Here is a 13,760-nt window from a genome sequence, read left to right as displayed (position 1 = left end):
ATTTTGGCCACGAACGTGACCAGGACGATGGGCAAATGGCGAAAGGTTTACTTTGAATTGGTGCAGATAGACAAAAGCATTCTTAGAGTCCGAGATTCCGAGAGTTTTCAAGTACGAGATGATGCGAGGCAGGCAATGGCAACTGATTAGTTAAGAGTCCGACTGCCTGATATCTGCCGGCGGAAGGTGAAGTTGAAGCAGGTGCCTTCCTCGTGAGATGAGGTTGAGGTTGAGGAAGGAGGCCCTGAGGTGTGCTTTCCTCGTCTCAAACAAAGGCATCACCTCCTTCCTTTGCTCCTTCTACCTGAGCGAGGGTCGACTGGTGCCTGCCTCACTCTTGCCTTGGAAAGCGCAAAGCGCATCTCGCGCCTTCTTTCCGACGCGTCGACCCGTGACCTTGGAGGCTCCTACCTTGAGAACTCGGCGTCTGCCTTTCCTCGCGGCGCAACTCAATCTCTGCACCTGCCCTCCCCGTCGACGCCTTCCTCCTCTCCCAAGGTTCACGGTGTTGTCCCGGTCAACCACAAAACTCTTTCCTTTTCACCATTCTCACATTCAGACCTCACCTTCTCTTTCCCTTCCTTTCCCACTCCTCCCCGTCACGCGTCTCACGATCGCCAGCACCGCCAAGATGGCTCCCCAGGACGAGAAGCTCTGCTTCGATCTCGACTTCCGCTACTTCCTTGCCGCCAAGGATATCCCCGCGCACATCGCCTGCCTCTGGCAGTACTTCTCTCTCGCCAAGTGCCGCAAGGGTCTCGAGAGCTGGGTCGTCTCCGTTCCCGCTGCCAAGCATGCATCCAATGCCAAGGGCTCTGACCGCGTCCAGCTGCTGCGCTTCGGAGTATGTGAATTTCATCGCGGATCCCCTCAAAACCTCAACTTCCTCCATCTCAGGCTGACCCTTCACACAGATCCGCTTCACCCACAAGACAGCCACATACGCCGACATCGATGAGGCTCGTGTCATTTTGAAGGACGCCTTCAACACTGCCGCCCAGCACGTCCGCGGCATGAGCAACGCTCCTGCCCGTGAGCGAGGCCTTCTCGAGTACAACAAGCTGCTGCGTTTGTATGTCACTGTCAAAAATGATGATTCCTGGTCCTGGGGCAACTGGGGATTGAGCTCCTACTACTACAACGGCACAACCCCCGACGACGATTCCGCCATATCCGCCATGGAGCGCTTCAAGCAGAAGTATCAGGAGGTACGTCCTACTCACCTTTTTACTCCCCCCATTCACATCCTGACAACAATCCAGACTGTTCCTTGCGATGTCACCCTTGACACCTCCGCCCACACCTCCTCCGCTGCCTCGGAGCTGCTTGCCGAGACCTCCGGAGACAAATGGCGTCTGCGAAAGCTCATCCCATCACTCAACCGCAGACACGATGTTGACATCTTCAACGATTGGGTCCGATGGGCCATTGAGAACCACGCCACCATCCTGGCGTGTGCCACCGAAGCCCACAGCAATGCCCAGCAGGCGTCCGACTCCGTCGCCGAGGTGACCAAGTTCTCCAACCCCAAGGAGAAGCGTGCCATCCTCAACAGAAGCATGTGGGAGAAGTTTGCCAGCATCTTTGACAGAGACCATCACAACAAGTACACCGAGGCCTCGGCGAAGCTCAATGACCAGGCAATTTCCCTCCAGGAGGATGCCAAGGCAATGAAGGTCCTGTTGACTCAAGGTTGGAAACCCCTTGATCCTACTGGATCACGCCTACGACCGTATCGGGTGCTAACCATGCCAACAGTCAATGCCCAACTTTCGCAGCACGCCATTGCTTGCAGACTGCTCACTCTCTACGCCAACACCAATATTGAGCATGATCAACTGCTGTCTATCTGGGAGCGTCCCGACGCGGACAAGAAGTTGCTGGTCAGCCTCCTTGGCGCCGACATAGCGCAGATGGAGACTCCGACCGGTCGCATCTCTAAGTTGTGCAACGAGATGGAAAGGTTTGAGGCGGGTCAGCGTGCGCTGCGTAAGGGAGAGACGAAGCTCGTGAAGGGCCTCAAGAAGATGGAGGGCAAGCTCGAGCGCTTGAACAAGGACTCGGTCAAGGCCCGGAACAAGTTTGCTGCTGGCCAGCTGCGCGCGCAGAAGGGCAAGTTGTCGGGCAAGTTGGAGGATCTGGAGAGCGACACGGACAGCGGCTACTCTTACGACGAGAAGAAGTAGAGGGGGTGCCTTCTGAGAGAATTTGCCAGGATGTCATGGAGACAGGACGTTTCTCGCCTTCACAAGGGTCATACGCCATCATGTCGTTAGATTTGCTGAGGTTTCGGGGGTTTTTACGATTGACAATGTGGCTGAATGCAGACAAGGATTCACTGATTTGTACAAGTTCGCCCAAGTGCAAAGGTGACAGGTTGTATCCCAAAAAGGAAAACGCTGTAAGGTACTTGGTGGTAGAAGCCGGAGGCCGTGATTCCCGTCTTGCTGAGTCTGTGAGAATAGAACGTGATTACATAAGGCGGGATCGAGTGGATCAGGACCGGGCGTCGGCAGTGTCCCTTGAAGCTAATCTTGACTGGGGATAGCGTTCCGCGATCTTCATTTTGGTAGGGAATTTGGGGGAGGCCAAGGCGCTAAAAGCGAGAGGGCTCTCCCGGTTTGTGTGAAGCTGGAGTGGTGTCTGTGGCTGCAATTGGTGGCGATGTTGCAGCACATCGCCCGGTTTGTGTAGCTACCTGCATGTTCGGGGCGGGAGCTGTCATGCTGCTCAGGGTAGGAGGAAGTAAATCAACGGCACGCTGATCTCATGTGGTTTGCGCATGTGTTTTGCATGTTTGTTCCACGACGATGGCATCCATCTATTCAGTTAGTGGTGGTGACAAAGGAAACGAAACGATGTTGATGGAGACGAGCGCAATTTGCAAGAGGACAATCCCTCATCCTTACCAGGGATTGCCGCATTGCCGCAGCGGTGCATGATGCTTGTTTCTGCTGTTTGGTTGGGTGGTTTTGTGAATGTCAGCAGGCTGAAGGATCAAGTGAACCACGGGCAAGACAAACAGCAGGCGGGGCTCTTTCCAGGGCGGACGCTAGGGTGCCCAGATGGAACCTTCAATGTGCTCCCCATCCACTGTGACTGCCCCAAACCTTCTGTTTGGTTTTACGGATACAGTGTTCAGCGGCAGCCGTCAAAATCGCCCTTTCCCGTCTGGTCTTGGCGCCCTTCCTCCACCTTCAATTCAAAGCCTTTCCTCATTGTCTCCTTCCCCTGACGACGAGGGGCTAGTATTATCTCCTTGTAATGAACCTGCCAGCATCCGTACTTGCTTCCTAATAGTTTCTTCTCTTCCCTTCAATTGTGCCTCTCTTTCGCTCCTCGACGCAGCCATCCTTCCTCGGCCGGGCCTGACACGTCGAGCCTGCATCGCCATCCGACCTCACATTCCTGCGACACGTCTGCGAGACAAGCCACATGCGCCGCCGCCCTTACCCCTCTCGTCGCCTATAATTATTGCAGACACCGCTACTCCTCCACCGACCACCAGAAACTCGTTTCTATTCCACACGCAAGTCGGCGTTGCACGACACCACCGCAAACATGGCTCGTCCAAGCAACGAAGAACGCCGCTCGTCCTCCGAAGCATTCGAACTCGACGACGAACACAAGGAGCCATTGCTGCCTGGCACACAACCACCATCTCGGTCAAGGAGGAAAGGGTCTCTTCTGGCCTGGCTCAAGGGCAGGCCGCGAGCCGTGTTGAGAGCCTTCCGTCGTCAACCTCGATCTCTCCCCCGACTCCTACTGCGATATACCTTCATCTTCCTTCTCCTCATCTTCGTCACGACGCCCATATTCTTCCCCTCCTACACCCGCCACCCGAAACATTACAAGGACCTGCGGAAACGATGCCTGGTGTCCGACAGCTTGTCCGGCTGCGCGAACCTCCAAAACGAAAAGGTCTTCATCGCAGTCAGCCTGTACGACCCCGAAGGAAAGATTGCCGGCGGAGAGTGGGCGCAAAACATTCTGGATCTGATACACATGATTGGCGAGGACAACGTGTTTTTGAGCATTTACGAAAACGACAGCGGCGAGCAAGGCGCCGCTGCCTTGGAGGAATTCAAGAAGAATGTGCCGAGCAAGCACAAAATCGTCATCGACGACCACGTCGACTACAACATCTTCCCCCACATCACCATGCCCGACGGCACACAGCGACTGAAGCGCCTCGCCTACCTCGCCGAGATGCGCAACCGCGCACTATACCCCCTCGACCAGTTTGACCCCGACGTCGGAGTGGTCCAGTACGACAAGATCCTGTTTCTCAACGATGCCATGTTTGCGCCGGTCGATGCTGCCCACCTGCTCTTCAGCACCAACACTGGCGATGACGGGCGCACCCACTACCTCTCGGCCTGCTCCATCGACTTCGACTGGAACGTGTTTACGGAATACGACCTCTACGCCCAGAGAGACGCGCAGGGGTACTCGAACGGCATCCCCATCTTCCCCTACTTCACCAACGCGGGCCAGGGCATCTCTCGCAAGGCCATGGTCTCGCAGACAGACGCGGTCCCCGTCAAGAGCTGCTGGGGCGGGATGGTGGCCATGCAGGCCAAATGGATCCAGAACATGGACAAGCAGCTGCCCAGCAAGGACTGGCAGGCTCCTGCGCACCATGTCATCAACCCGGATCACCCCCACAACGCCACGGCGCCGGTGCGCTTCCGGTATGAGCCCGAGGTGTATTTTGATGCCTGCGAATGCTGTCTCTTCCTGGCGGACGTCTCAACCGTGGCAGAGAAGGCCGGAGAGATGGACACGGGCGTGTTCGTCAACCCCTACGTGCGCGTCGCATACCGGAAGCGGACGCAACGGCTTGAGCGCTTGGTTCGTCACTGGGAGAGGCTCTTTGCTCTGCCTCAGGGCATCATTACTCACTTCTCGCGGTTCCCCACGCCGAACCCGCACCGTGAGGTGGTGGAGGGTCAGCGGTTCCAAGAGGAAATCTACCAACGCAGGGAAGGGTGGAAGATGGTGGAGCGGACGGGCCGCAACGGCATGTTCTGCGGCGTGCGCGAGATGCAGCTCATCAAGGAGGGGCCGCGTGTGGGCAAGAACTGGGAGAACTGGTACCAGATCCCATGGGCTGAGCAGAAGCTGCACTTTCCCATTTGAGGCGTCAATGTTGATAATACGGCGTACTGGTTTGGAGGCATCTTTATTTTGGATGGCAGGTATGGTGTTGAATGACCGGGTTATGAGGAAAAAAGGGGGGGAGTCACGAGTCTATCGCGGGACCTATATAGATACCACCCTCGTTCACGTCTGCATAATTAGAGGTTTGAATATTTCCCGTCAGTTGAAGCCCCTATCGTTGTTGGATGCCTGTCTTGAGATGCTAATCCGAGGGCAATCGCAATGCAGTCATTCATCATCACCACTACCAGCCGAAAGATGTGAGCAGCAGCAGATGAACGTTTCTGTATTAGACACCCTTCGTCTTCAAAGTCTCCCCTCCGTCGCGTAAACACACTACACCCGTCCCAAAACTAATCATGCTCGTTTGAAAAGTAAGCCTGCCTTCCCCCCAAGGCGGCAACAACAACAACATCATCAAAGCAGCAGCAGCCAGCAGACCCTCGTTAAAACCCAGCCGTGAAGAAATCCCGTGTAACCCGTGAAGTAGCCCACGGCCCAAAACAAACCCCTATAAAACCCGCACGCTCAACTCGGGGAGGGGGAAACAAAAAAGGTGGTATCTCTCATCATTGGGGGAAAAGAAACACGTCGTGGGTGTGAAGAGGTGAAACACGTCGTTCAGTCTCCGTGGAGAAGGAAGCATCGCGTGGGATGTACGCAGTAGAATGGCTTTGGCGGGAAAGACATCTAGGAGGCGACGGGCTCGAGGGCGTTGGCCTTTGCCTTGGCAGTCTTGGGCTTGGTCTCCTATATTTTGTCAGTTTCTGTTGTTCGTCCATGACTCTCAGTAAAAGTCATACCTTCTTGCCGGCCTTGGTGGCGCCGCTGACCTTGGTCGACACAGACTTGGCGACGGACTTTGCCTTCTGGGCGACGGTGGGCTCCTTCTTGGTGGTGGCGGCCTTCTTCTTGGTGATGCCGACGGGCTTCGCGGCGGCGCTGGTCGCGCTGGTGCTCTTCTTGGGCTTGTCGGCAGTGGTGGTGGTGGTGGTGGTGGTGGAGGAGCGCGGCTTGCGGACGGGGGCGGTGTCGATGACGGGGAACACGCGCGGCTTGGAGTTGCCGGTCTGCGAGCGGGTTCCTTCGCGGGCCATTTTTGCGGATTTTTTTCTTGGGTGTCGCGTTAGGGTTTTGCGAATGCGGAAAGGGAGAAGAGATTGACGCGATCAAGGCGAGGTGAATGCGATTGCGGGAGGAGAAGGGGGTGGATTGCGCGACCGTGATGTGGATGGCCCTTTGGAGGGTGTGGTTGCGTTGTGTTGTGTGTGGGATGCGCGGTGAGGAAGGGCTTACCTGGGAGACGGGGGTTTGGGGGAGATAGCTTCTGGAGCTGTAGCGGAGAGTTATTTCTGGATAACGGAAAGAAAAGAAGCTTCGCGACGAAGAAGACGGGAGATGTGAAGGTGTTTTTTTGTTGTTGTTGAGAAGAGAAATGTGGGAGGTGACGTGGTTTTCGCGAGGGGGTATGGACGGGTTGGATGGACGGGCGGATGGCAAGGTCACAAGGGGCGCGGACTGGACTGGATGGCGAGCAACAGAATCAGCAAGAGGAGCGGTGTCGGACAAAAACAAAAGGGCTGGGCTGGACCAGCAGCAGCAAGAAGCAGGGGAAATTTGAGTGATTGATGGATAGGTAGCTGGTATTAGCTTCCCCTTCTCTTTCCAGGTTAGCGACCAAGGAGGACAAGAATGAAACGGGGACTTGATGGTGGTGGTGGTGTGCGGTGCGGCCGAGGCCGTGAACATCAATCAGCACTCGTCAATCAACCAGCAGAGAGAGGGGAGGGGGAACCAGTACCAGCAGGTCCTCCCACCTTGTCCGTCGCGTCTCTTCCCTCTCTTCTCCATCTTTCTTTTTCTCTCTTGTTTTTCCTTGATTTAAGTTTCTGTGCGTTGGTGCCCTCTGTTCGTCATATAAGAAAAACAAGATGATGGCGTCCATGCTCCAAGCATATGTTCTTATCAGACAACCTACGAAGAAGAGCGCAGGGACGGACGGTATCTCTGACGATAGATGGATGAGCTGAGCTTGGCTGGCCGGGCGGACGGTCAGATATCGCGCCCCCTTCGACTCGACGTGTCTCTAGTCTCCCCCTCTTCTCCGTTGTCGACATGCTTTCCCCTCCCGTGTGTGTGTTTTCCCGTCATGTTTCATCCCCCGGATTCATCTGCTCGTAAACACCGCCCTCCTCGTGTTCTTTTGTCCTTTCGTCACAATAGAAGAGGAGATACGGTGGGAGCACTCGGAACAGGCGGCTTGCGTCACCGGCACCCTAAACCTGCCCAACAATCTCTCTCTCTTCCCCAGATCCTCAGAGATTTCAATGCTCTGTTATCGTCATTGTCTCATATCCCACCAAGCACATGATCGTCCGGCTCGGTGTTTCGTACGGGAAGGACAGAGCACGCGACGTTTTTGGCGTCGACAAGCTTCTTTTTTTTGGCGCGCAATCGCATGCTTGTCGTTTTTTATTTTTTTCTTCATGTTTCTTCAGCGGGCACCTCAGCGAAGCGGTTCACCTGGACCGTGCAGCACAAGCGCCGCCCGCGACCTGACCTCGGCCATCCACTCCAGCGAATAAGTCTTTGTTCTTTGTCTTTCTCTCGAGATTGACGAAATTGACGAGTTTGCCGCCTTTTGCGAGAGAAGCACATTGCAATGAAAATAGAGTTGAGGCACGGAATGAGGTCGGCCGTGACTGTGCCGACCCGTTAAGCTGAAGAGGCGTTTGGGTTGCGCAGCGATAAGGCAAGGTTCTCCACAGACTCAGCCCGTTGAGCACTGTCCTTGTGCTGCTATTTTTGCGCAATTCGGGGAACCGTTGGGCTCCACATTTTCCCGCCCTAGATTCAGGGTCTGCCATGTGAGGCTATTCCCAGATGCCGACAACATCCGAGACTGCGCTGGGGACTGGTGAGACAAGGGTCCTCACCTTCCTCTTATCAGGTCAGAAAAGTACTTTGATAATCACTTTCGATTGGATTCTTATGGCGTGGCTTGCTCAATGGTCTAGATTGGACTACAAACCGCGAACGACAGCAAAGGTCAAAGGAAAGCTCTTCAGAACGGCAAAAGGTCCGCTGCAGATCCACCAATTGACACCACCATGTACCAGAAGCGAGACCTGAGAAGCCTCCAGGGAAGCAGCTACCCCTGGAAGACGGTGCAATGAACGTACGGTTACCCCCATGTTGCAGATTCAAAGTGGAGACGGAACCAACAGTTGAAGACTTGAAGCAGACGAGAATGGCTCGGCGAAGAGGGGTAGTCCAGCCCTCCCCTTTAAAGCCGGACAAGCGCACGTTTCTTCAGCGCTCGACGAGGACCAAGGTGGTTTGGTACTCATACATTGTCGAGTTTCAAAGAACAAGATGACCGATCAACAGCAACAAGGCGCCGCGGAGGCTGCTGCCGCGCCTGCTGCCACTGCTTCTCCCACTGCAACCTCGCCCACTCCCGTTGCCACGATTACGGCAGCGCAAGCCACAGCCGCCGCAGCTGCGACAGGCGCCGCCGACATCGAAGCCGACGAACCTGCTGATAGCGATGATGCCTCCTCAGTCGCCGGCTTCTCGCGGGTCACCGAGTCACAGGCCTCGCTGAGATCAAGCATTCTCAACTACCGCCGCGAGAACGGCCGTACCTACCACCGCCTTAGCGAGGGTAAATACTACCTGCCTAACGATGCCTGCGAGCAGGACCGTCTCGATATTATCAACCACCTCTGGGCAATCGTATTCGACGACGGCTTCTGCTCCTGCCCCAAGAACGACGGTGCCAAACGTGTTCTTGATCTCGGTACCGGCACCGGCGCCTGGGCCATGGATTATGCGGACGCGTATCCCGACGCCCACGTTATTGGCGTCGACCTTAGTCCAATCCAGCCAGCCTATGTGCCACCCAACTGCGCATTCGAAGTTGACGACGTGGACAAGGAGTGGACCTGGTCCCAGCCGTTCGACTTTATCCTCAGTCGCAACATGAACATGTCCTTCACAGCCGAGGGATGGGAAAACATGATGAGGCAAGCCTACGACGCGCTTGAGCCCGGCGGCTATCTTGAGATCCAGGACAGCCGCTGGCCACTTACCTCCGACGACGGTTCTCTGACCGAGGACCTCCCATTATTCAAGTGGAGCCAAATGTTGACCGAAGCTGCCGACAAAATTGGACGCCCAGCAAACATCACCGAGACTTTCGACGACGTTATGAGAAAGGTTGGCTTCGAGGATGTTCGGAAGACGCGCATTCGCTTCCCCATGTCGCCATGGCCCAAGGACCCGAAGCTCAAAGACATAGGTATGTGGACTCAGGCGTCCCTTCTCCCTGGCCTTGAGGGCATGTCTCTTGCTCTCATGACTCGAGAGATGGATTGGTCCAAGGAGGAAACGATGATTCTGTGCGCTCAGGTTCGAAAGGATTTGAGTAATCCCAAAATCCACGCCTATTGGAATGGATATGTGATTTACGGGCGTAAACCTCTGGATGCTGAGAAGGAAGATGCCTAATTTTGACCTTACATGTCCCGAAAGAAGGAGAAAGCCTTGGACAGGAGGAATCCAGTAAGAGCAGGCGGAGTCAGGGCACCTGATGTTATTAGAGCGACTACTTTTAATACAAGTTCCTGTATACTCCTTTAAACTGTCGTTGTCTTCGTGATTGTTGTCGCTACTGTTGCTATCGTTCTTAGTATCGTCGTGGTTAGTGTCGTCACTGCCCGCCATTGTTGTCGTCATTTTCTGGGATGGTATTATTGTTGCCGTCATAATTGCTAGCATACCTCCAAGCTATTACACAAACTACACAAAAAATAGGTATGGTTGCGCAGACACAGAAACACTAGATGGCATTGCAAGTGTTAGTGAACAGACCGGTGCTGCGAAGTCGTTGATTCAGGAATGTCCCATTCCATTACATCCTCTATCTCGGTGCACAGAGTCGCCCCACGAGTTCACTTAGACAAAGCTGCCCTGTCTCTGAAGTTCGGCGAAATACCTGTCTGCCTTCTTTGTAACGTCCTTCGAGCGCTGAGTGCCGACTCGCCAGGCGACGAGAGTCAGGAAAGTGAGTCCTACAGTCAACACCGCGAAAAGCCAGATATGTTTTGACACGATGGACTCCCCTGCGCCGGCTTCCCAGTTGAACATGTCCATTGAAAAGATCGCCGCCACGCTCGAGAGCGGTAGGTATATCATGGTGAGAATGGCGATTGTCCTCATCTGCGCACTCTCGTGCCGAGTATCAAAGGCCATGGCTCGATTTGCTTTGGAGATTTGCGTGGTTGTCAAGGAGTCTTGTCTCATCTTGTGGTTCCATACCTGTTGCTAGTCAGCTAATAGAACTTTCGAGTTTCAACAGGAGCATTTCACCGTTTGCACAGCAAGAGACGTATTGTAGACGACCTTGTTACACTCATCAATCTTGTCATCATACTCGCGGATAATGTCCTGAACGCGTTTCCTCATATCTCGACCGACTGCTCCCAGCTTTGTTTGCATTGCAGGACTCTCAGCCCATTTGGCCTCTGGACCCAGTGATTGAAGCTCCTCGGCAACCTCGTCGATTTCATCTAGGAATTTTGAGAGCTGGCGTTTAGAAGCCTGGATATGATCAATTAGACTCCGACTGCGCCGGCACACATTCAAGTAGTCTTTTTGTGTCTTTTGTCCGTCCTCGTCTGCCTTTGGGTCCATATTCCAGGGTTCGCTTTCAAGTTCGTCGGACTTCAGAGTGAACTCGTCCACCAACTTGTCAACGGAGAAGATCACTCTCTTGCGCTCAAGTTCAATGAATATACCTGACATCAATAATGGATGGCTCCGTTGCTCATTCGACCTCCGGATTCTTGCTTCGATGTCACTCATTTGTTTCTCGGTGCACCCGTAGACAACTGCAAACGTGGAGCCGGTGCTCGGGATATAAGTAGACGACAGTGCCAAGTCGTTTGGTAAAGTTGTAGCCATCCGTGCGGTGAAGCCTAACCACAAGCCATGCTTAGCAAAGTCTTTGGTCTGCGCTGCGAAGGGCTTGATTAATCACCTAGTTTAATTTGATGAGAATATAGATCGTGATGTGGCAGGTAAGAAAAACAGGCAACATCTCTCAAAATGGTCCTGGTGATTTCTCGATGGACATGAAATTCCCTTGTGATGCGGTTCCATGTGGGTTTTGGCATCGGTAGATAATTGGCCGGCGCTTGCCCCTCCTCCTCGAAGATAGCACCAGCTCTACTGCACATACTAGACCCAAGAGTCAGCTGAATGAGTTGATGGCCGGGGGCGTCTTTTGACTTACATCACATATATCCCTGGGAGAAGCTTGTCCCATGATGGAGATACTCCCGGGGCCTGAAATCCGGTAAGTCCATGGTCACAAGGTGATGGCGATTGCCGTAACGTACACGACTGAACCAGTTGTCCCAGTCCTCCTTCGTACTCAATTCTTCTCTAAATGTGCCCTGTGTGTGTAAAACCGTATTAGTCAAGTGTTTGGCGTCAGTAATATGACCCAATTTCCATCCTACCTCATCGCTACTGAGCCTTCTTAGAACGACTGCTTTTCTTTCTCCTGATCTGAAGAGTTTCAGGTCGGACTCATTCCACTCTCTGGGCTCATGAGGGAGGTCCATTGCTAACACCGGTGAAAGTGAGATTATGGCGCTATGCAATTGACGAAAGACGCTGTAATCCTAGAGATGATGCGGGAGCGCAGGTAATCGCCTGCGCTTTAAACAGTCTGCTATCTGCACATTCCCCTCTCCGAACCACTCTGACGCCTCTCCTCCCGCCTCGCTGAAAGCCTGCAGCTTATCTAGAACGCCCTCTGCCCCCCTTAAGCAATCGTGCTTAAAGGCCGTGACGGTTCCAATACCGATTGGGCGCTCGTGAGATTTCTTGCAGGTCGCGAGTCGCATCATTCGACATGACATGCTTGGTAGTGGAGCAGCCGGCAGCGCCCACGTATGCGTTGTCCGGCGGCCATTGGGAATAGTACCATGCAGCATGCAGAGACAGCTCCAATCGCGAGACACACCACTCGCATGTGCGACCCATACGATTTGACTCTTGAGCCTCTGGTCCGCTGAGCCTGTGCTCCTCCCCCGGAGCCCGTCCCTCTTCTATTTCGGACTTTTTCGTCTTTTTTGTACCGAGAACATCGCTGCACAGCAAAATCGCAGACACACTCTTCAAGAACGCAGTGAATCATTGCGGCCCAAGTGCACAATCCGGCAACAGCTGTTTAAAACACGTTACGTTATGCAGCATGGCCGATTCCAAGAAACCTCCATCCAAGGAACCTCCCTCCAAGGAGTCACCAACTACAGACTGGCATCGTGAGACGATGCGAACCAAGTACCACGATCCGGTGAAGCTGAAGGACACCCTGGACAAGATGTTCGGCGAGAAAAACTACAAAGTGAGGGTATGAACTGCAAATCAGATTCTTATGGCTTGGTGATATCTAGTCTAACGTATGCAACACCCAAGGTTATTAACAATCGATATATCCTTATGCTCTCTAGACCGCCGAAGCAGGTAAGAGCAAATCTTCCCCCACTCTCCCCCCCCCCCCCCCCCCCTGATATTTCTCTTTCTGCGCCATGCTACTCCCTGTACATTATGCAAAAGCAATTGACAATCCTCGACTCAATAGGGTGAAATGGAAAAGCTCGAAAAAGAAGCCAGGGAGCACTATAACGAATAGGTCAGCGATAAGAAACATGAGCTCGGCGATGCTGCGCCATATCTTACTGATTAATTGACGTTAAAGATGTTTGAGCCCATCAAACTGGGAAAAGCATCGTTGGTGCTGGAACGAACTAGAGAGACGTTGTCCTCGATGAAAGAAGGACGGTCATTGTTCCGTCGTTGAAATAATGAAACTTTGAATTTGCCGAGCCACTGATGCAAATCTCTTCACTTCGTGGGCCATCGTGACCCAAGATAGTAGTCATCTTCACCCTTACAAGCCTTCAGGAGTTCGTGCATTCTCTTCGTGAGCTGATTGGCACGTATGCGGTTGTCTGAATTGGGCTCGAGCATTCCGTTTTTGATCACTTCCAACAATTCCCAGAGATACCATGAACAGTCGGGACGGTGTTGCAATTTGTGAATCCAAGCCAAGACTGATGGCTTGATGTGCGCCCGTTTGTCCCTGACGGAAAAGAAGATATCGGACTCGAAACCATAAATATCGTTCTCCATTCTTTTCCCAGGGAAGACGTTTTCGACAGCATCGAATCCATAAAAGAACCAGGTGACGTATTCCAAGAAAACGCAGCCAAGACTGAAGATGTCGGATCTTGGAGAAACTTGGCCAAATGGGAGGTCGAATTCAGGGCAACGATAAGATGCTGATCTTTCAAGGTTCCTTGGATCTTGCTTCGACCGGGACACCTGGGTGTGCAATCTTCCCAGGCCGAAGTCCGACAACGCCAACAGACCTGGAAAGCTATTGGAGTGGAACCAGAGAAAGTTTCCTGGAATGTGTTAGAGAACTTGATCTCGTTGGCAACAACAGTTTGACACACCTGGTTTGATATCCCCATGTCGTCCATATAGATCTTGATTTGAGTCGCGATCTTCCAAATAAC

At 53.5% G+C, this 13,760-nt stretch overlaps 5 protein-coding genes across 5 annotated transcripts; 3 read left to right on the top strand and 2 right to left on the bottom strand.

Moving 5' to 3' along the window:
* Positions 1 to 631: 631 nt before the first annotated feature.
* On the top strand, positions 632 to 2,186 carry COL26b_009075 (uncharacterized protein; the record flags this gene model as incomplete). Its single annotated transcript, XM_053181816.1, has 3 exons — positions 632 to 844; positions 915 to 1,208; positions 1,263 to 2,186. 3 exons carry the CDS (start codon positions 632 to 634, stop codon positions 2,184 to 2,186), a joined length of 1,431 nt encoding a protein of 476 aa, XP_053034248.1.
* A 1,375-nt stretch (positions 2,187 to 3,561) lies between these two features.
* Positions 3,562 to 5,142, top strand: COL26b_009074 (uncharacterized protein; the record flags this gene model as incomplete). Its single annotated transcript, XM_053181815.1, has 1 exon — positions 3,562 to 5,142. One exon carries the CDS (start codon positions 3,562 to 3,564, stop codon positions 5,140 to 5,142), a length of 1,581 nt encoding a protein of 526 aa, XP_053034247.1.
* Positions 5,143 to 5,853: 711 nt separating this feature from the next.
* COL26b_009073 (uncharacterized protein) lies at positions 5,854 to 6,260 on the bottom strand (the record flags this gene model as incomplete). Its single annotated transcript, XM_053181814.1, has 2 exons — positions 5,854 to 5,913; positions 5,967 to 6,260. 2 exons carry the CDS (start codon positions 6,258 to 6,260, stop codon positions 5,854 to 5,856), a joined length of 354 nt encoding a protein of 117 aa, XP_053034246.1.
* Positions 6,261 to 8,538: 2,278 nt separating this feature from the next.
* COL26b_009072 (uncharacterized protein) lies at positions 8,539 to 9,675 on the top strand (the record flags this gene model as incomplete). Its single annotated transcript, XM_053181813.1, has 1 exon — positions 8,539 to 9,675. The coding sequence occupies one exon, from the start codon at positions 8,539 to 8,541 to the stop codon at positions 9,673 to 9,675; it is 1,137 nt and encodes a 378-aa protein (XP_053034245.1).
* Positions 9,676 to 10,122: 447 nt separating this feature from the next.
* COL26b_009071 (uncharacterized protein) lies at positions 10,123 to 10,971 on the bottom strand (the record flags this gene model as incomplete). The annotated part of the gene is made up of 3 exons (XM_053181812.1): positions 10,123 to 10,485; positions 10,537 to 10,767; positions 10,807 to 10,971. The coding sequence occupies 3 exons, from the start codon at positions 10,969 to 10,971 to the stop codon at positions 10,123 to 10,125; spliced, it is 759 nt and encodes a 252-aa protein (XP_053034244.1).
* Between the last annotated feature and the right edge of the window lie 2,789 nt (positions 10,972 to 13,760).

This window comes from Colletotrichum chrysophilum, assembly GCF_026319265.1.
Source record: "Colletotrichum chrysophilum strain AFK26 chromosome Unknown scaffold_84, whole genome shotgun sequence".
Taxonomy (NCBI): Eukaryota; Fungi; Ascomycota; class Sordariomycetes; order Glomerellales; family Glomerellaceae; genus Colletotrichum; species Colletotrichum chrysophilum.
The sequence above is the reverse complement of the archived record's forward strand: the minus strand, read 5'-3'. Positions and strand labels throughout refer to the sequence as shown.